This window comes from Ornithorhynchus anatinus, chromosome 5 (genome assembly GCF_004115215.2).
Source record: "Ornithorhynchus anatinus isolate Pmale09 chromosome 5, mOrnAna1.pri.v4, whole genome shotgun sequence".
Lineage (NCBI taxonomy): Eukaryota > Metazoa > Chordata > Mammalia > Monotremata > Ornithorhynchidae > Ornithorhynchus > Ornithorhynchus anatinus.
Genome location: NC_041732.1, coordinates 69352451 through 69375054, shown reverse-complemented (window position 1 = coordinate 69375054; position 22604 = coordinate 69352451). Strand labels below are relative to the sequence as shown.

Here is a 22604-nt window from a genome sequence, read left to right as displayed (position 1 = left end):
CCCAGCAAATCCACATTTCTGAGCTCTGATGTAGCAATGACATTTATTAAGCATCCACTGGTTACACCACACCATTCTAAGTCCTTGAGTGAATACAACGGAAGTATGGAAAATTCCCTGTCCACAAAGAATTTTGTCAGTAGCCAGAACAGCTGTTGCAGGCTGGGTTTGACTAGGAATGACAGAGTCCAGCTCAGCCTATGATGGAGCCACCCGGACCTTCCAAGGGCACCAGGCTCTGAAAGGGCCTCCCCAACCTCACCTCTCAACTTTGCTTGTTCCAGTTCTCCATTGCAGCTGCATTCAGTGACAAACTGGAATCATCTACAGCCTCTGCGAGGGATAGTTAAGCCATGTGGAAGACGAAGAGGAAGAGGCATTTTCCATGATACTGCTTCAGGAAGTGGTTGGCTGCTCTTTAATGAGCACAGAAAACACACTCAGAAGGTATTCATGGGCTGGTCAGGGAGCCCAAAGACACAACTTGCCAGCCTCATTGGGTAAGCCCTATTTCTGTGGATCCACAATTAGCTCGTTGCAAATAAAATGAGTAAGGGAGGAACAGTGGAAGGCTGATCTCCCTGGGTGGCCATGACCCCAAGAGGTTAGGGTTGCTCTCAGGTCGCAGCAGCAGGAGGAAGGGGAAGTGTTAGAAGTCCTTTAGTTCTTCCTTATCGTCTGGGACGTCGACCTGGTTCCGCTTGGCGAAAATCTGATTGATCTCCATGAATGTTTTGCCCTTGGTCTCTGGGACAATCAGGTAGGTGTAGATGGTGGTGAGCAGGCCGATCACGGCAAAGATGATAAAGCTGTAAGGGCCAAGGGCTCCCTGCAGGAGGACAAGCAAAATATAAAGAATCCAGGAGCCATTCCATTGAAGAGGGGTTACAGGAGGGTCTGAATAGGCTGACTGTGTTAGTATTGTTGAAAACCAGGGCACTGGGTTTCCATCCCAAGCTTTTTTTCATCTGCGCTTCCTCCGCCTCCACCGGGGAGCTGAGCCTCGGACCGTCCGGACCCACGCCCGCCTCAGCCTTTCACAACCTCGATCTCCGCAACCCCGCTCGGGAACTCCGACACTACGGATCTTCGCCCCCACAGACCCCCAGCCACCAGCTTCCAGTCCACCCCCCCCCCCCCCCCCGCTCGGGCCCGGGGACATTGCGCTCCCCTTCTCGATCCTGGGGACATTGTGCTCCCCTTCTCGGCCCCAAGGACATTGTGTCCTCGGGGGACATTGTGTCCCCCTGCTCGGGCCCGGGGACATTGTGCTCCCCAACCGCTCCCCCACTCTGCCCGAGGCGGCCATTTTGGGAAGCCCCCACTCTGCCTGAGGCGGCCATTTTGGGAAGGCCTCACTCCCTCTTCCCTCTTGAGGTGATTCATCCCTCCCGCCCCCGCCCCGGGCGACGACGTCCTTGTTCTCACCATGTTACCTTACCTTAGCCGCCGCCTACGGCCGCCACCCACCCCGGACAACCTCAGGGCCCCCCCGCCGCCACAGGGTTATTTGGTCATGAGCTCTGGGACTCTCTCGGCCGCTGGCCGCTTGACTTGGAGTCTGATCGGGTAGGGTCGGCTCGTCCCCCGACCCTGGTCATCGCCTGCTTATTAACACTATTGTAGTGTGCCTTACTGTAGCATGTTGCTATATTTGCGATCTCGCTTTTTATTGTTTATTGTCGTCAGATTTTGAATTTGATCAGGTCGCCCCTTAATCGAGTCTACCCCCGACCCTGGTCATCACCCCTTTTATTAACACGACTATATTGTATCATACTGTATCATGTTGCTATATTAGCACCACTGTATTGTATCATATTGTATCATGTTGCTATATTACCGATTTCGTTTATTACTGTTTATTGTTGTCAGTGCTGCCACCCACCTCTCTGGCCTCACCATGTCCCTCCTCCCGCCCCTTCCTATCCTCCCCTTCCCCTTCCCCTCTCTCGCTCAGCTCTTTCCCGCTCTCTCCTCTGTCTCCTCCCCCCCTCCTCTCTCCCGCCCTAGAACCCCACTTTACCAGTGCTACCCCTCTTCCCCCTCCCCCTACTCTTCCCCCCACCAAACCCCCTCTTCACCCCCTCCCCCTTCTCTCTTCCCCACCCATGCCCCATCCCAGTCCTCTTGTCCCACCGCCACCCCTCATCCCCCTCTCCTCGTCCAGGGCCCCGCCACCTCCTTCCCATCCAAACCCTCCCCTCCCCCCGCCCTTCCCCCCCTCCTCCCCTTGCACCCACAGCTACTTTCAAGTGTGGCCTCTGGAACCCCCGCTCTATTACAGGCAAGCTACCTTTCATCCATGACCTTTTCCTCTCCCGCTCTCTCCTCCTCCTCGCCCTTTCGGAAACGTGGCTCTCTCCCGAAGACACGGTCTCCGCCGCCGCTCTCTCCGGCGGAGGCCTCTCCTTCTCCCACTCCCCCAGACTCACCGGTAAGGGAGGAGGCGTCGGCTTCCTCCTCTCGCCCCGTTGCCGCTTCCGCACTATCCCTCCTCCCCCCTCCCTCTCCTTCCCCTCCTTCGAAGCCCATATCATTCGCCTCTACCACCCACTCCAGTTACTTGTCGCCGTCATCTACCGCCCTCCCGGTCCCACCTCCGACTTCTTCAACCACCTTGACCCCTTTCTCACCTTCCTTCTCTCCTTCTCTCTGCCCACTCTGATCCTTGGAGACTTCAACATCCATACGGATGTACCCGACGACTCCTCTGCCGCCCGCCTGCTATCCCTCCTCGACTCTGCCGACCTCCTCCTCCACCATACCGCGCCCACTCACCGACTCGGTCACACCCTCGATCTTGTCATCTCCTACCGCTGCACTATCTCCTCACTCACCAACTCTGAAATCCCTCTCTCGGACCATAACCTTCTCACCTGCCTCATCTCTCACACTCCCTCCCCCTGCAAATCTTCGCTACTGCCCCACAGAGACCTCCGCTCTCTCGATCCCATCCGTCTTTCCAATAGCATCTCGCCTCACCTTGCCGCCCTGTCCTCTCTTCCCACTCTCGACGATCAGGTCTCCGCTCTCAACTCCACCCTCTCTACTCATCTCGACTCTCTCACCCCCCTTTCCCTCCGCCGCTCTCGCGCCACTAACCCACAGCCCCGGATCACCTCCTCCGTCCGCCTCCTACGCTCCTATGCTCGAGCTGCTGAGCGCTGCTGGCGAAAGTCCAAGCACCAAGCCGACCTCACACACTTCAAATTTATCCTTTCCTGCCTTAACTCTGCCCTCTCCTCCGCCAGGCAAAGCTTCTTCTCCTCCCTCATCGACACCCATGCCCGTCACCCCCGCCGATTGTTCCGGACCTTTAACTCTCTCCTTAGGCCCCCTGTTCCTCCCCCTCCCCCATCTCTCACCCCTAATGATCTGGCCACCTATTTCCTCACGAAAATCAACACGATCAGGTCTGAGCTCCCCAAAGTCACCCCTCCGCCTCTCCCCTCCCCCCAACGACCCCTCCCCTACTTTCCCATCCTTCCCTGCAGTATCCTCAGAGGAGATCTCCTCCCTCCTCGCAAGTGCCACCCCCTCCACCTGGGCCTCGGACCCCATTCCCTCTCATCTTCTTAAAACCATCGCCCCTGCCCTCCTCCCTTCCTTAACTTCTATTTTTAACCACTCAATCTCCAAGGGCTCCTTCCCCTCTGCCTTCAAACACGCCCACGTCTCCCCCATCCTAAAAAAACCCGCTCTTGACCCCACTTCCCCCTCCAGTTATCGTCCTATCTCCCTACTACCCTTCCTTTCCAAAATCTTAGAACGAGTCGTCTACAATCGATGCCTAGAATTCCTTAACTCCCATTCTCTCCTAGACCCCCTCCAATCTGGCTTCCGTCCCCTCCACTCTACCGAGACTGCTCTCTCTAAGGTCACCCATGACCTCCTTCTTGCCAAATCCAATGGCTCCTACTCCATTCTGATCCTCCTTGACCTCTCTGCTGCCTTTGACACTGTCGACCATCCCCTCCTCCTCCATACCTTATCTCACCTTGGCTTCACAGACTCTGTCCTCTCCTGGTTCTCCTCTTACCTCTCTGGCCGATCATTCTCGGTCTCCTACGCTGGAGCCTCCTCCCCCTCCCATCCTTTAACTGTTGGAGTTCCTCAAGGGTCAATTCTTGGCCCTCTTCTGTTCTCCATTTACACTCACTCCCTCGGTGAACTCATCCGCTCTCACGGCTTTGACTACCATCTCTACGCAGATGACACGCAGATCTACATCTCCGCCCCTGTCCTCTCCCCCTCCCTTCAGGCTCGCATCTCCTCCTGCCTCCGGGACGTCTCCACCTGGATGTCGGCCCGCCACCTAAAACTCAACATGAGCGAGACTGAGCTCCTCATCTTCCCTCCCAAGCCCGGTCCGCTCCCAGACTTCTCCATCACCGTGGATGGCACGACCATCCTTCCCGTCCCGCAGGCCCGCAATCTCGGTGTCATCCTTGACTCGTCCCTCTCGTTCACCCCACACATCCTATCCGTTACCAAGACCTGCCGGTTTCACCTCTACAATATCGCCAAGATCCGCCCTTTCCTCTCCACCCAAACGGTTACCTTACTATTACGGGCTCTCGTTATATCCCGGCTAGACTACTGTGTCAGCCTTCTCTCTGACCTCCCTTCCTCCTCTCTCGCCCCGCTCCGGTCTATACTTCACTCCGCTGCCCGGCTCATCTTCCTGCAGAAACGATCTGGGCATGTCACTCCCCTTCTTAAACAACTCCAGTGGTTGCCTATCGACCTCCGCTCCAAACAAAAACTCCTCACTCTAGGCTTCAAGGCTCTCCATCACCTTGCCCTTCCTACCTCTCCTCCCTTCTCTCTTTCTACCGCCCACCCCGCACGCTCCGCTCCTCTGCCGCCCACCTCCTCGCCGTCCCTCGGTCTCGCCTATCCCGCCGTCGACCCCTGGGTCACGTCCTCCCGCGGTCCTGGAACGCCCTCCCTCCTCACCTCCGCCAAACTGATTCTCTTTCCCTCTTCAAAACCTTACTTAAAAATCACCTCCTCCAAGAGGCCTTCCCAGACTGAGCTCCTCTTCCCCCTCTACTCCCTCTGCCATCCCCCCTTTACCTCTTCGCAGCTAAAGCCTCATTTTCCCCTTTTCCCTCTGCTCCTCCACCTCTCCCTTCCCATCCCCACAGCACTGTACCCGTCCGCTCAACTGTATATATTTTCGTTACCCTATTTATTTTGTTAATGAATTGTACATCGCCTTGATTCTATTTAGTTGCCATTGTTTTTACGAGATGTTCTTCCCCTTGACGCTGTTTAGTGCCATTGTTCTTGTCTGTCCGTCTCCCCCGATTAGACTGTAAGCCCGTCAAACGGCAGGGACTGTCTCTATCTGTTGCCGACTTGTTCATCCCAAGCGCTTAGTACAGTGCTCTGCACATAGTAAGCGCTCAATAAATACTATTGAATGAATGAATGAATGAATGAATGAATTTTCCCTCTTGGTGACCATGAGAATGGGAGTGGAGGAAAGTGTGGAATTTAAGTTCTTCAGCTTCCTGGAGTGTCCAAATTACAAGTCCTAGAATGCTGTGGGACCTTTTTTTTTTCCAATTGTATTTGTTAAGCACTTACTATTTGCCAGACCCTATATTAAGCTCAAGAGTAGTTACGTAGTCCCTGTCCCACATGGGGCTCACAGTCTTAATCCTCATTTTACAGATGAGGTGAGTGAATGCCAGAGTAGTTAAGTGATTTGCCAAGTTAAGTGGTTTGCCAAGATCACTCTGCAGACAAATAGCAGAGACAGGATTAGAACTCAGGCCCTCTGACTCCTGGACCCATGCTTTTTCCATTAGATTACACTGCTTGTTCTGAGTCTGTACTGAGCATGTTCCAACTGGGATGGGGTGAGCAAGAGCTCCTGGAAGTCAGTGCCAGGGAGAGTGACCAGGACTGAAACTGCCCAAGACAACCCACAGAAATTTAGCGAGCCAGCTAAATCGGGATTGGAGGCCAATTTAGGTCTAAGGGACTGATCACCAGTTAGGGTCTCCTCCTCTGCTCCATGTCACTATCAGACTCCAGGTTTTCAGTTGGTGAATTTGGTTTTCAGTTGCTATATTTTCCCTTTATTAGTTTCCCTGAAGCCTGGGGACAGGCAAGACTCACCTGGATAAAAGGGAATACCAGCCCCACGGTGAAGTTGCAGAGCCAATGAACCCCGCCTCCGACCATGAATGCAGCTGGCCGGGAGGACTGCAGGAACATCTCTGTGATTACCAGTGCGGGGATGGGACCTTGTGGGAGAAGAGAGGAGAAGAGAGTGAGCATGGGGAACTGGATCTTGAATCTTCCCACTGTGGTGCTCTATGGAACATTCAGTGGATACCAATTCTGAAAATATTCTGCCCCACTCAAGCACAGCTTTTTATCAGTGGGTGCAAGGTGTCCTTTCTCCAAAGGCAGATTCAAAGAGGGCATCTTCTTATGACATAAGAAACCCATAGAGCAATGCAGAGAAATGGCACGTGACCAGTCATCCTGCATTGGTCAGGAAGGTCATTCATTCATTTTGTCCCCTGGTCCTCCCACTCAAAATAAGGTTAGCATTAACCACAAATGTCCCTTTGGCCAAAAAGGTGTTGGGGTGGGGTGGCCAGTCCAGCATCAAGTTGAGCAGGAGTGGAAGGAGAAGGAAAGAGAAACTATGCCAATCCCATTTGGTGCCATTTTCCCCAGCAGCTCAGAACATCTGCCTCCCGTGGCCCCATTGTGGGACAGCTGGGGTGAGAACTCTGAGTAGTTAAAAGCAGAAAGGGTTGTTTTCAGGTGTTTTGCTTCTTACTCTGTCCTACTGCTCCTCTCCATGTTTGAGCGATCCTGTGAATATGTGTCTGCAACACTCTCTGTCTCTCTCTACCTCCCTCTGTCTCTACCTCTCTTTCCCCCTTTCTCTTGTCCTTCCTATGTCCTCCTCTGCTTTTGTTTGATTTCCTCTTTGGCTTCTCTCTTCTCCCTCTGAAAACATTTGGACAGCTGTCTCCTCCCCTGGAACTTTACATTTGCCTCTCCACTGCCCTCCCACTTGAAGCTCCAGAAAATGTGGCTAAATAGCCAAGTCTTTTGCAAAGAAACAAGTTACCTATGTCCAAAGTCTTCCCAAACATACTCATTAAGTTAAGATTTCAGCCCGATTGCTCTTCCCATTATGATTCTGAGGTTTCCATTGTGTAAGGGGGTGGATGAAAGAAAGAGGGAGAGGTGGTGGTGGGGATCCTGCCCAAAGTCAGACCACCTTCCCTCCAGTTCAGGGCTCTGAGACACTAGCCTGCCCTCCCTGTCTGAGATCACCCATTTGACCCCTCCCAGGTCTGCTTCAGCACCTGGCGGGGGTTGGCTCCCTGCACTGATTGGGGACAGGGAGGAGGGGGCAGAGTAAGCAGCCCCCGAATACTCACTGGGCCCGATCGCATGCCCCACAACATACACGATGACACAGACGATGCTGAGAGTCGGCATCCCAGCCACTTGGTCCTGTGTGGGGAGAATAGGGGTGACCTGGGGGGCTGGCCGGAGGCATCCCTGGGGTCCACCCGACGGGCAGTAGCAGGGCCAGAACCCACTAGGGGAGCTTTTACACTTATGGGGCCAGGATCAACAGGAAGAGATTGGAGGTGGAGACTGGGTCCACTGCCCCACATAGTTATCTCTGGATACTTTCCCGTTCCCAGAGGACTTCTGTTCTGGGGAGGTAGATGGGTGATGATGAGAGGGGTATTACTCTCCATCCTGGGGCCCCAGTGGGTCTCCCCAGCCCTGCCAGTGGTGGGGGAAGGCAGAGGAGGGAGTGGGCTTGTTCCCTACCTGGAGTGCGAGGGCCGCTGTCAATACAGCACACGTCACACAGCAGATGCCGAAGCCAGCGAGCAACAGCAGCCTCCTCCCCAAGACCTCCACAATGAAGACCTGGTGGAGAGGGTGATTTATTTATCATCTTTATATTAATATGTGTCTCCTCCTCTAAACTGTAAGCTCACTGGAGGCAGGGAATGTGTCTTTTATGTTGTTATATTGTACTCTCCCAAGTGCTCAGTACAATGTTCTGCATACAGTAAGCACTCAATAAATATGACTGACTTACTGAAGGAGCAGTTGGAGGGAAGGGCGTTTCCTAAAATCCCAGCCCACCGGGGACCGCAGGAGCAGAGGGCCGGAATCTGCAAACCCAGCTTGCCCTGGACCGGGGGGCCCATCACTTTTCTTTTTTCTTTTCTTTCTCCACCCCCACCAATCCCAGAATGGAGGGGGAGAGAGAAGTTGAGTGGGACAAGAGAACCCATTCAAACCCAAGAAATACTGAGGACAGCACCCCTTCCCAAGATCAGAATTGCAATGAGGCCTAGTAGATACAGCACGAGCCTGGGAGTCGGGAGAACTGAGTTCTAGACCCAACTCCATCACTTGCCTGTTCCTCCTTATCATCTGGGTTGTCGACCTGGTTCCACTAGGCGAAAATCTGATTGATCTCCACGAATGTTTTGCCCTTGGTCTCTGGGACAATCAGGTTCCAACACCCCACCCCCTTAAACTGTGAGCCCCATGTGAGATAGGGACTGTTTCTGATCTGATTGAATTACATGCTGGGCACATAATAAACACAACAAATTCTATAATTTATGTGATAAGAATTGGCTTTCACATACATGGGTACCTGGGTCTTGCACAAAGATCTGGACAGTAGCAGGGAAGCTGATGGGAACCTTATCCAGGTAACTCCTGAGCCCGCTAGATCACTTTGGGCTGCTGGGGCTGCCCCACTGCAGCTCTAATCCTTGAATCCTTGGCCTCCCCACAACTCTGTCTCTTTACACACCAAGAAACTCCATCTGTTGCAGCCTGTCTCCTGGGCTCAGTTTCAGGCAGAGTGAATTCAGTAATTCTGCCTTTCTTTGGTCATGGGAGATCCAGTTAAAACAGCAGAAGGGTGGGACAAGGGCCATGACCTCTACTTTCTGACCCTCTTGAACATTTGCCTAGGTTCAAGATTGGGGGCCCAGGGAGCCAACAGCCACCCCTTACTCCATTCCCTCCTGGAGGGGGTGTGTTTCATAGGCTTTCCAGCTCACTGTATGCCTGGTTCCCTGCAGTGCCAGGAATGAAAAGGTAGAATCGTTGGCCTCACAGTAAATCTTTAGGGAAAGCAAATGATTGCTCACCTTACCAGTTTTCTGTTGTAAGAGGGTGGGAGAAAAGGGGTGAAAAACTCTCAGGTCAGAGACCTGGGATGAGCAAGGCTGGGAGTCTAGCTCAAAGTGGCTCTGACACTTGTTTGCTATATAACCTCAGGCAAATCACTTGAGTTTTCTGTGCCTCAGTTACTTCATCTGCAAAATGGGGATTAACATTGGGAAGCCCATGTGAGCCATGGACTGTGTCCAACCTGATTATCTTGAATCTATCCCTGTGCTTAGTACAGTATCTGGCATGTAGTAATACCATAAAAAAAGAGAAGCAACATGACTCAGTGGAAAGAGCAAGGGCCTAAGAGTCAGAGGACCTGGGTTCTAAACCTGGCTCCATCATTTACTTGCTGTGTGACCTCAGACAAGTCATTTAACTTCTCTATGCCTCAATTTATTCATCTGCAAAATGGGAATTCAATACTTCTTCTCCCTCCCACTTAGGCTGTGAGCACAATGCAGGAAAGGGATGGTGCCTGACCTTAATACCTCATACCCTCCCCAGCGCTCTGCACAGTGCTTGGCACATCATAAATTCTTAACAGATGCTACGATGAAAAGCTGTGGGGACCATCTCTTCCACTGCCTCTGTGAAGTCTTGCTACCCACCACATCTACAGGCTGTCACCTGGAGCCCGCAGCTGAGTGCGGGATAGGAGGAGTGAGGAACTCCGGAGTTTAAAACATGACTTGGCCCCTCTCTGAAGAATTTCACACACTCCTGGGACCGTCTCTTCCCAGATCCCTGCCCGCGGAACTCGCCAGCTCTTGGCAAATAGTACGTACAGCCACGAAGGTCATCACTACGTAGACCGCTCCGGTGCCGGCCGTCACGTACTGAACGTCATCCTCCTTTACCCCTGCATTCTGGAAGATCCTGTCTGAGTAGTAAAAAATCTAGAACCAGAGTAGAGAAGCAGTCAGTGGGGCTCACCGGGACCCAAGGCACAGTCCTGCCCAGTCAAAGGTGAAGCAGGTCAGATCCTTCTCAACCCTACCCCATCCACCAAGGGGAAGTGGGTAAGTAAATCTGATTCAGGATCTTGGCTTTCTTCTTGGTGTTGATTCTAGAACTTTCCCTGAGGAATAACCACTCAGGTCTGAGGGAAGGCGAGTCCTAGCCTCCATCAGGATGACCAAGCACTCACTGCTCCAATCCCTGACAGCTGCTGGCCGGCCATCAAGACAATGATGGAGATAAGCTGCCACCGCAGGGGCTGGAAGGTGAAGAGGTTGAGGACGGACAGACGTCCCTCAGCCTTCTCTGCTTGGTCTTCCAGGCGCATCTCTTCCACCTCATCTTCCACATCATCCCAGCCTCTCAGTTTCCGTAAATCTGCAGGAGAGGATAGAGCCAGAGGCTGAGAACACAAGCCATACTATGCCGGTGCGGCTTGGGATCTGCCCAACCAGGAGTCCCTCAGCCTGGGGACCTCCCAAGCCTGTGGTGTCCAAAAATGCTGGGAGTAACTGTGGGATGGTGGACTCTCGATGTCTCCCCTACAGCTGCCCAAATTGATATGAGTTAGTCCTCTCCCCTCTTCCTAGAGTGACTGTACTGCTCTACCCCAGTGGAGCACTCCTAACTCATTCCATGAAAATATCATATTATGTGAAAGGATGCTAAACAAAGTTCAGTGCTTACCACATGCCAGGCACTATATTAAGCACTAGGTTGAACACAGTCCATGTCCCATATGGGGCTCATAGTCTTAATCCTCATTTTTCCAATGAGGTAACTGAGGCATAGAGAAGTTGCGTGATTTGCCCAAAGTCACACAACAGACAAGTGGTGGAGCTGGGATTAGAACCCAGGTCTTTCTGACTCTCAGGACCATGCTCTATCCACTAGACCTCACTGCTTCTCATGCCCAAAATCCAAAATATTGACCAAAATAATAGAAATGTGTTTTAAAATATTGATTTCAAACCACAGTAATGATGGCTTTTACATGATCAAACAACACAACTATGCTCCAGCAAGGAAAGATTTTGAATTCAGTGTACTGTGTTCACATATGTCTATCTAGAATTTAATTTTTCAAGTGTCATCTTTCACAGTCCTTGGTCAAAAAAAGGTACTTGTTGCCAACAGGCTGGAGTTCTCACTCTCTAAGCTAAATAAATCTGTCGATCTCCATGCTAAACTGCATTGGACTTTAATCACTCTAGTCGATAGTTAAAATGCTTCAAAGGAAAGGGAAATGCTTAAGCCAAATTAACTCTGAAATTGTCTGGAAGTGAAGGAGAGCGCTGTCAGTGATACGGGACATTGAAATTTGGCAGTGGATTCCAGAGTACTTGAAGAAGAGCGGATTGTGTTATCACAGGATTGTGGTACCTCTTCGAGCTCTTTCTTCCTCTCCCTTCTGGATCAGCGTGTACCTGGGGCTCTCAGGAAAGAAGGGCAGGAAGAGCAGCTGCAGCCCCGCAGGAACACCCGTCAGGCCGAGTAGAATGGGCCAGCCTGCAGAGATCATACACCACGTCCAGATAGCTCCCAGGAGAGACTGACATCACTGATGATCATCCACAACCCTGCCCTTTCCCTGGAGGGGAACCTGCCCAGGGGAATCCTGTCCCCCAGTGAATCTCATCATTACCCTTGATATATTCATTCATTCATTCATTCATTCAATCAATTGTATTTATTGAGCAGTTTACTGTGTGCAAAGCAGTGTACTAAGTGCTTAGGGGAGTACAATGTAACAATAAATAGACACATTCCCTTCCCACAATGAGCTCACAGTTTAGACAGGTCCCCTCAGAAATCAGATGGGATGGTTGCTCTTGGCTTAAAGAACACTTTTCCCTTGGAGCTCCAAACCCTGCAGTATACTCCATCAACCCTTTTTTTGAATTGTATTTGTTAAGTGCTTACTAAGTGTTAGGCACTGAACTAAGCAATGGGGTATATACAAGCTAATCAGGTTGAACACAGTCCATGTCCCACATGAGGCTCACAGTTTCCTTTTACAAATGAGGTAATGGAGGCACAAACAAGTGAAGTGATTTGCCCAAGGTCACACAGCAGACAAGTGGTGGAGCCCGGATTAGAATGCAGTTCCTTCTGACTCCCAGGTCCATACTCTATCCACAAGGGCACACAGATTCTCTTTAAAATAACCCTGGATTCACTCATTCAGTGGTATTTATTGAGGACTTACTATGTGTAGAGCACTGTACTAAGTCCTTGGAATGTACCTGGATGGTTGGGAGAAGATGAGGAATGTTATTCTCCTTGTACAGATGGGGAAACTGAGGCCCAAAGCAGTAGAGGCAGCATGGTCTAGTGGAAAAAGCATGGTCCTGGAAGTCAGGGAACCTGAGTTTTAATTCCAGCTCCACCACATGCTTGTTGTATGACCCTGGGCAAGTCATTTAACTTCTCTGTGCCTCATTTTCCTCATCTGTAAAATGAAATCAAATTCCTACTTTCCCTCCCCTTTAAATGTGAGCCCCATGTGGGACAGGGACTGTGTCTAACTCATTCTCTTGTCTCTACCCCAGCTCTCAGTACAGTGTTTTGCATTTAATAAGCTCTAACAAATCACTAAATAGTAAATATCACATTTACTGTTCATTATTATAGTCACTGGCAAATTCACCTTTAAAGTGTGGTAGTATAGGCCTAGGCATGGGCCTTACCCCTGGGACCCTCCCACACATTATTGCTCCCACCACAGAATCACTATCTGGAATCCCTGTTCTGTGAGCCACTGATTCATGGCAACAGAGCAGGAGAGATGAGAGCCTGGGATCCCCAGCCCCAACATACCCACTTGATCCAATCTTATCAGTGGCTCTTCAGGAGCAACCCACTGGCTCCAGAGATGGTACCCAACACAGCTCCAGTCCTGGGAGTCAGCAGCCAGGACTGTTACCCATAGGTCCAGCTGGGATTCTCTAGGCCCCTCTGAAAGGGCATTGTCTTACCTTTTCCACTCCTTTCTGTATCACTCTGACTTGCTCCCTTTATTCATTTCCCCCTCCAAGCCCCACAGCACTTATGCACATATCTGTAATTTATTTATATTAATGTTTGTCTCTCCCTCTAAATTGTGTTTGTTGAGGGCAAGGAATGTGTCTATTATATTGTACTCTCTCAAGCGCTTAGTACAGTGTTCTGCATACAGCAAGCTCTCAATAAACATAACTGACTGACCTCCCAGCCAAGCTGTCACCTCAGATTAGGAGGCACTATGTGCTGCCTTACTCAAGGCAGGGGAATGGACCATTTCATCTCCCAACCCCATGATTCACTTTTCCCATCAGGTATCTCTGCCCTAAGACACCTGGGGCAGCCATCTTCCCTCAAACAACAAGCTGGTGTTGCTGGCACTCTTGCTATCCCAGTTGTACTTATGGTCATATTTTAAACCCTGTTGCTTCCCCCTGCTTGTAATTTATTTTAGTGCCTGTCTCCCTTCCTAAATTGTAAGTTCTTCAAGGGCAGGTACTGCACCTACCAACTCTATTGCTTTGTACTCTTCCAAATGCTTATCTGTGCTCTGCAGAGTATGTGCTCAATAAATATTATTGATTGTGTTTTAAGCAGAGCCTGAAGGATCAATCAATCATATTTATTGAGCACTTACTGTGTGCAGAGCAATGTACTAAGCCCTTGGGAGAATACATGTCAGCTGTGTGACTTTGGGCAAGTCACTTAACTTCTCTGTGCCTCAGTTACCTCATCTGTAAAATGGAGATGAAGCCTGTGAACCCCACATGGGACAACCTGATTACCTTGTATCTACCCCAGTGCTTAGAACAGTGCTTGGCACATAGTAAACCCTTAACAAATACCATTTTTTAGTGCTTAGAACAATGCTTAATACCATTATTATTATTGTTATTATTATCAACAGAGTTGGTAGACACGTTCCCTGTCCAAAATGAGCGTAAAGTCTAGAGGGATGAGCTTACAGTCTAGAGGATTCTAGCTAGTCTTTGGCTGTCTCTGGGAAGGAAGTTGCCCTCCTTTCACCCATCCATCCCTTCCCTCTCCTCCCACCTTGCACTTTGTAAGCATTGAGAAGGTGTCATGCCAGAACCAATGGGAGTTTATAGCTGCACTTGGGCCCCATCCTGGGTTTCACCTTCTTCACTTGCGAGGATGCTCCGGAGGCCTAGGATCTGGGCGATGATTAGGCCGATGGTGATGAAAAGCTGTGGCACCACACCGAGGGCTCCCCGCAGGTTTCTGGGGGACAGTTCTCCTAAGTACATGGGGACCACGTTGGAGGACAAACCTGGTGAACAGGGGATGAAAAATCAGATCAAGAGATAGCCTTCTTGTTGGGAGAGCCAGCAGTGGGAAGAAATTCATCACTTTTTTATGGAATTTGTTAAGCACTTACTATGTTTCAAGCACTTCACTAAGCTCTGGGACAGGTACGAGTTAATCAGGTTGGGCACAGTTCATGCCCCATGGGGCTCAAAGTCTTAGTCTCCTTTTTACAGATGAGGAAACTGAGGCAAAGAGAGGTTAAGTGACTTGCCCAATGTAAGTAAGCAATTAACAAATGCCACAGTTGTTATAGCATTATTAGGCAGCACTACTTCTCCAGGGCCTCTGGACCCAACCCAGTAATAACGCCACCTATGTCCATATATTTACATATACACAACACCACATATTATACATGCATTATGACATGATAAATATACAATGCACAGTGCACATATTAATCCCCCTACCCCTAACACGCAAACACACACACACACACACACACACATCCCCTCTCCTTCCTCATGGAGCTAACGTGGCTGGAGGAAAAATCCACCAAGTGGATGTCCGAGGATCTGGCTGTTAGTGGGATGTGGGACTCGTCAGTGAGCTAGATGGCCCTTTCTACTCTGAGGCCTATAGGTGAGGAGCTGGATCTATTCACCCTGCCACTCCCAGATAATCACCTGTTGCTGAAACCCAGCAACAGTGTAGGTAAGCAATAGAGGGAGCCAAAGGGCATCCCGGGACCCAACCCAGCTTTCAGACTCGGTTGGGCCACAGCTTGTTTTGTCACTAAGGCAATGACTAAGAGAGCAGACAATTTCACTACCTGCAAGCCTGAAGACAGAGAAGAGTGGCAGGGATCGCTGTTCTGTTGATCCTCACCGGATCCAAGAACCACTGGGATGGGCCTAGCCCAACCCAGCCCACCCTTCTGCAGCCAGCTTGCCCCACAGTTTTGGCCAGATGGTAGAGCAGAACACAGATACCTGCACAAATTCCCACCACAATACGGGAAAGGATGATCATCTCATATGATTTGGCCACTTTGCTGGTTCCCATCAGGATGGCAGGGATGATGGAGAAGATGTTGTTGATCAGTAGGGTCCCCTTTCTGTAAGGAGAACATGGTCAGGCCGTGCCCCTGGCCAAGCTGAAGGATTGACTCCTCATTTCTCGACCTAGCCCCATTTACCAGTGGAGGGAGTTGTGATGCTGAATGTCTTTGTGCCTGAGAGGTGCCCAGAAGAATATGGTTTGCTGTAGAAACGTACAGAGGCAATGGGAATAGCCAATTCCCCCACCAATCATTCAATCAATATTATTTATTGAACACCAAGTGCAAAGCATTGTACATAGTGTTCGTGAGAGTAAAACAGATACAAAACAAAAGTTTCCTGCCCTCTGAGGCCTTATAATCTGAGTGATTTTACAATCACTCAGAGTGTGAACAAGAGGATGAATGAGAGTACAAATGATAGTAGTGTGAATACGTCAGAACTATCCATCAATAGTATTCACTGAGCACCTACTCTGGGTAATTGTAGTAAGCTCTTGGGAGAGTGCAATAGAAGAAGGAGACATAATCCCTGCTCTCAAGAATCTTACACTCCAGTGGGAGGACAGACATTAAAATACATTTTGGATGAGAAGAAGGAAAGGGAATCAGTACGAGTTAATGCTTAAGTAATAGAGTAATTAATTAATTTATTAATGATGGCATTTGTTAAGCGCTTAATATATGCAAGGCACTGTTCTAAGCACTGGGGGGGATACAAGGTGATCAAGTTGTCCCACGTGGGGCTCACAGTCTTAATCCCCATTTTACAGATGAGATAACTGAGGCACAGAGAAGTCAAGTGACTTGCCCAAAGTCACACAGCTGACAAGTGGCGGAGCTGGGATTAGAACCCATGACCTCTGACTCCCAAGCCCGGGCTCCTTCCATTGAGCCACACTGCTTCCCTAAGTATATAAGTGTTGTGGGAGGTTGTGAATACATAAATCCCTAAGTGGACTCATATGTTAGAGTGACATTTTGGGGCAGGTCCAGATTAATGCAGGGTTCATGGGACAGAAGCCCAGGAGCCCCAGACTAGGGCTCACCAACCCTGAACACCCTACACTGTAACCCCCAATAATAATAAGCATGGTACTTTTTAAACGCTTACTATGTGCCAAGCACTGATCTAAGCATTGAGGTAGTTACAAATTAATCAGATTGGACACAGTCCCTGTCCCTCACTGGGCTCACAGTCTTAATCCCCAGGTTACAGACGAAGTAACTGAGGCCCAGAGAAGTGAAGTGACTTGCCCACTGTCAAAACAGCAGTCATGTGGCAGATCTGAGATTAGAACCCAGGTCCTTCTGACTGCCAGGCCCGTGCTTTATCCACTGAGCCATATAGCATGACCTTTTGCCACCTACCCACTCCTGCCAAAAGTTGTCCTTGAGTATGCCCGATGGAGAACACTTCCCCACTGCCAGCAGAAGAATTCCCTCTCCTCCCCTCCCTGCAGCCTTGGACTGTTTCCTGGGACAGTGCAGAGAAAGCATGTGGGAACCACATATCCAGTCACACAGTACCCACAGTCCCAGAAAACCTGGCTTGGAAGACCCGAGCTCAGGTTCAATAATCACACCTCACCTGTCCACTTCTCTGAATCCCTGCTCCCAAAAAACCCAGCTGGAAGGTTGCTGGCTTGGGCAGAACTGCACCAGCTGCTGCCCAGAAAGTACCAGGCCCAGGGACAAAATGCTAATAGCTCCATTAGCAATAACTATCAGCCCCACCAATTAGCAAGTGCTAATAAAAGAAGGATTAGCAATTGGTAATGGGGGCTACTATCAGGTCATACACTCCAACTAGTCAATGCTTCCAACCCTGCCTGCTGGGCTAAGGGAGTGGAGGAGGGAAGCCAGTGTGGGGATCAAGGTTAGGATCTAAGCAGTTAAACCAGGGAGGGAGCTTCAGTATCATCCTACCCAGGGTGATGATGTCATGGGCCACCTGGGGATAAGCAAAATCCATTGGCCCTAGACAAAATGGGGTATTAACTCGGTCCTATTGTGGGGATATAAACCGTGAGCAATAGAAATTAATAAGAAAAAGCTTTCAAGAGGAGATGAGGTTTAAAGAAGGGTTTGAAGATAGAGAAAACTGTGGTCTGATGGATTTGAAGGGGGAGGGAGTTCTAGGCAAAAAGGAGGGCATGAGCAAGAGATTGGAGGCAAGAGAGAAGAGAATGAGGCAGAAAGAAAAGGTGAGGTTAAGAGGACTGAAAGGGGTGAGTGGGATAAGGAGGAAGGGAAGAGCTGATTGAGTGCCATAAAGGTTATGGCCTGGAATTTCTGTTTGATGTAGGGAGGAATGGGTAACAATTGCTGGATTTTGAGGAATAGGGAGATGTGGGCAGAATGGTGTTTTCAATCACTCACTCAATTTATTGAGTGCTTACTATGTGCAGAGTGCTGTATTAAGCACTTGGAAGAGGGTAACATAACAATATAACAGAGTTGGTAGACACATTCCCTGCCCACAATGAGTTTACAGTCTAGAGGGGGAGACAGACACTAAAAATACAAATTAGAGATAAGTACATAAGTGGTTTGGGGCTGAGGAAGTGGGGAATACAGGGGGAAAAGTCAACTGCAAGAGTGACACAGAAGGGAGTGGGAGAAGAGGAAAGGGGGGCTTAGTCAGGGAAGGTCTCTTGAAGGAGACATGCCTTCAATAAGCCTTTGAAGGCATGGAGAGTAATTGTCCCTTAGTTACGAAGACAGAGGGTGTTTCAGGCAAGAAGCAGGACACAAACATGAGGCTGGTGTTGAGAGAGTCAAAAAATGGAGATAAAGTGAGGAGGTTGACATTAGAAGAGGACATTTACAGGTGGGTTGTAGTAGGAAAGCAGCAAAATGAGGTAGGAGGGGTCAAGGTAATTGTGTGTTTCAGAGCTGATGGTAAGGAGTTTCTGTTTGATGCAGTGGTGGAAGGGCACTGAGGAGTGGGGAAACATAACCTGACCATTTTTGTAGAAAAATGATCCAGAGAGCAGAATGAAGAATGGACTTTCCCATCACTGTAGGCAACGCCGCTATCCTCCATGTCTCCCGAAACTGTAATCTTGGCATCATCCTCAATTCATTTCTCTCATTCATTGTGTATATTCAGCCTGCCACCGAGTTCTGTTGGTTCAACATTCATAATATCTCTAAAATTCGCCCTTCTCTCTCCATCCAAATTGCTACTACACTGATCCAAACACGTATCATATCCTGCCTTAACTACTGCATAAGCCTCCTCACTGACTCTCCCTACTCCAGCTCATACTCCATTCTGCTGCCCAGTTAACTTTTCTTAAAAAGCTCAGTCCATGTTTCCTCACTCCTAAAAAGCCTTCACATCAGGCACTCCTTTCCATCAGCTTTAAAACACTCAATCACCTTGCCCTCTCTTACCTTACCTCACTGATTTACTCCTACAACCTAGCCCACACACTTTACTTATCTAATGTCAATTTACTCACTGTACCTCGATCTTGTTTATCTCACTGCAGACTTCTTATTCAACTCCTCTCTCTGGCCTGGTACTCCCTTCCTCTTCATATATGACAGTCCACCACCCTCCCCACCTTCAAAAATTTATTAAAAACCACATCTCCTCTGATTGTCTTCCTTCATTAAGCCCTCATTTAAATTTTTAATGGTATTTAAGCATTTACTATGTGCCAGGTACTGTAAATGCCTATGTATTTGGATCTATAACCATTAAACACTGGCTATTTCCCTCAGCCTCAGCATTTAGGTACATATCTGTAATTTATTTTAATAAACTTCCTTCCTCTCTGGACTGTAAGCTCCTTATGGACAGGGAAAGAGTGAACTATACTGTACTGCACTCTCCGAAGTGCTTAGTACAGTGCTCTGCACTCAGTAAGCACTCAACAAATACCATTAATAAATCAACAGATTGATAATGCCAAGGTTTTAGACTTGAGAGAGGTGGTGGTGTCAATTGGGATGGGAAAGGTGGAGGAGAGGATTTGTTAAGAAAGATGAGGAGTCCAATTTTGGGCATTTTGAGCTTGAGATGCCAATGGGAAAACCATGTAGAAATATCCCTGAAGCAAGAAGAAATGTGAAAGCTTAGAGAAGGAGAGAGGACAGAGCTACTATAGTAGATTTGGGAATCAACTGCATAGAGGTGATAGTTGAAGCCATGGGAAAGGATGAGCTCCCCAAGGGAATGAAGGGAGAGTGAGAAGAGAAGAGGATCAAGAATAGATCCTTGAGGGACAACCACTGGTAGGGAGCAAGAAGCTCAGGAAGATCTGGCAGAAGAAACTGAAAAGGAAAGGGGAGAAACAAGAGAATTATGTCAGTAAAACTAAGGTTAAATGACATGCAATAGCTGAATAAATAATTGTATAAATAACTGATTGTGATAGGTATACAAGTACTGAATTGTACATTCCAAGCGCTTAGTACAGTGCTCTGCACATAGTAAGTGCTCAATAAATATTATTGAATGAAGTACTGAGGTTAAGAATAAAATATATTTGGGCTAAGGGTGGTAGTTGGGTTGGCAGAGCTTCAAATGTTGTGAATTAATTAAAGAAGGCTTCCTGGGGGAGGAGGGAGCTCAGGAAGAATTTAAGGCTGAGAACTGTGATCCGACAAGAATTCCAGACAAAGAGAACAGAGCAAAAAAGGGATCCAAGGCAGAAGAGTAAAGTGACGCAGAGAGAAGAGCTGCTTGGTTGGAGCCATAAGTGGGAAAAAGGAAGGAAAGAAAGGACCAACAACTCAGGTCAGTCCAGGCACTGGGATTTACACCCTTGGTTCCTTTCCTACTCTGCATCTTCTCCTCAATTAATAGCAGACCTGGTTGGAGGAGCAGCTAGAGCAGGGATCAGAGGCAGGAAACTGACTGAATTCCCTTTCTAGAGAGGCTGGATAGTCCCTCACCCCTGGCACCGATCACCTTGGAGATTCAAAGTCCTCCTCTATGACAGGGGTTGGTAATCAGTACCACCAGAGAACGGGATTAGGGGGGTTACAGCAATACTATTTTGACAATGCTGGGTTTGGGGGCTTGAGTGGAAAAAGTCCAAGACTGAGAATCAGAAGACCTGAATTCTAGTCCCAGTTCCACCACTTGCCTGCTCTGACCCCTTGGGCAAGTCAGTTAATTTCTCTGTTCTTCAGTTTCCTTATCTGAAAACAGGGGATAAAATATTTTCACTCAGACTGTAAGGCCCAGATGGGATAGGGACTGAGTTTGAGTCAATTGTCCTGTATCAATGCCAGCACTTCACACAGTGTTTGGCACATAGTAAGTGCTTATTATTACCATTAATATTAATCATCTTATCTTGTCATCCTCTCAGGACTTGAATATTGGTTTCTGACAAACCTTGGCACTGTCTCACTTACCTGCCACATTTGTTCACCATCGGGCCAACCATTAGGGAGCCCAGGAAGCCTCCCAAGGGAAACATGGACACACTGATAGACCAGAGCAGGGTGAAGAAGCTCTCGTCCATATACTGTCCTGTTCTTTCATGGTAGGTTTGGTTGTAAAATTCTTGCATGAACTGGAAGAGAGAAACACCCAACTTGGCCCAAGAAGAAAAAACATCTGCAGCTGTTAGACCACATTCCTTCGAGGAAAGATGTGCCGAGAAGTAGCGTGGCCTAGTGGAGAGAGCATGGGCCTGGGAATCAGAGGACCTGGGTTCCGATCCCAGCTCCACCTCTTGTCTACTGTGGATCCTAGGACAAGTCACTTTACTTCTCTGTGCCTCAGTTCCCTCATCTGTAAAATAGGGACTAAGTTTACGAGTCCCATATGGGACATGGACTGTACCCAACCTATCTTGTATCAGTGATTAGTACAGTGCCTGGCACACAGTAAGCACTTTAACAAATACATTAAAAAAAGGAAGAAAAGTGGTTGGAACAGTTTCACTCCCACGGGTGATGACTTTAAAGTGAACTTGTATGGACTAGAGAGGAGCAAAGGAGAGAAAGCCACAGTGCTAGTAATGATATTTCCTGAACTCCCATTGGGGGCAGTGCACTGTACCAAACACCTGGGAAAGTACAATATAACAGAGTTGGTAGGCATGTTCCCTGCCCATAATGAGCTTACAGTCTAGAGGGTGTGCTTACAGTCTAAAAGTGATGCAGAAAAAAATATCAGCCAATTGAAAAAGGTTATGATAAATTTATAGGCAAGGAGTCCATCTTGGGCTATTGGTTGGAATGGGAGTGTTGTAGAGGGCAAAGGTAGAGAGTGCCCAGTGACGGAATACTGGGATGGATGGACTTTTTGTCTGATCCATAATGGCAATGCTTATGGTCTTTTTTGAATGGTATTTCTTAAGCACTTACTACATGTCAGGCACAGAACTAAGTGCTGGGGTAGATACAAGCTAGTCAAGTTGGACACAGTCCATGTCCCATATGGGGCTCACAGTCTTCATCCTCATTTTACAGATGAGGTAACTGAGGCCCAGTGAAGTGACTTGTCCCAGGTCACACTGCAGACAAGTGGCGGAGCCAGCATTAGAACCCAGGCCTTTCTGACTCCCAGACCCTTGGCCTACCCACTAGGCGACACTGCTGGTCTTAGCCTTTTAAGGTCTTGCCCTTTCTGGAGAATCATTTCATGGACCACAAACCCTACCTGTGCTGCACAGTTGATGACGCCCACATTATATCCATACTGGAATGACGAGCCAAATGCGGCCAACAGCGTCGCCAGGGCAAGCACAACAGTCAGTCTCTGTGGAAAGATCACAGTTGGTTGCAGGAGCTGGATGCAGGTGGGAGTGCATTTATCAGCTTCCAGAGGCTTTCCTGACCTAGAATGGAACCTATTCAGGCTGGGCACCATTGGAGAGGCCACTGCCCAGCCCAGGAGAGAGTCTCCCTCCTGAGGCTATTTTCACTGTCATCAACAGCCTCTCCCAAACAATCAACCAATGTTTCAACACTTCTTGTGAAGGCTAAAGCAGGCCCAGTGCCTCCAGGAAATGCATCCAGAGTGTCTGGGGAAAAAGAAGAAGAGGAGGGCACATACAATCCAACGCATCCACCCCTCCCAACTTGCCCGAGTGCTGCCAAAATGGGCCAGTTGTTGACTGTGGGTTGAACAGCA

At 49.1% G+C, this 22604-nt stretch overlaps 1 protein-coding gene across 1 annotated transcript; it reads right to left on the bottom strand.

The window, feature by feature from the left end:
* Window positions 1-26: 26 nt before the first annotated feature.
* On the bottom strand, window positions 27-22340 carry LOC100093462 (solute carrier family 2, facilitated glucose transporter member 5-like). Its single transcript, XM_029065966.2, has 11 exons — window positions 22131-22340; window positions 20876-21036; window positions 15429-15553; window positions 14306-14458; window positions 11548-11673; window positions 10355-10542; window positions 9993-10103; window positions 7831-7932; window positions 7425-7500; window positions 6136-6263; window positions 27-829 (listed from the first exon to the last, which is right to left on the bottom strand). Exons 1-11 carry the CDS (start codon window positions 22338-22340, stop codon window positions 650-652), a joined length of 1560 nt encoding a protein of 519 aa, XP_028921799.1. The 3' UTR covers window positions 27-649.
* Between the last annotated feature and the right edge of the window lie 264 nt (window positions 22341-22604).

Bases quoted from the DNA above. Each gene is read 5' to 3' on its own strand.
- LOC100093462 (XM_029065966.2), bottom strand. From the start codon at position 22,340: ATGGTGCCCAGCCTGAATAGGTTCCATTCTAGGTCAGGAAAGCCTCTG. The intron at 7,933-9,992 runs GTACGTACTATT...CCTCTCCACCAG, and splicing joins TAGTGATGACCTTCGTGGCT to GTCTTCATTGTGGAGGTCTT. The intron at 6,264-7,424 runs GTGAGTATTCGG...TTCTCCCACAAG, and splicing joins GGGGCATGCGATCGGGCCCA to GTCCCATCCCCGCACTGGTA.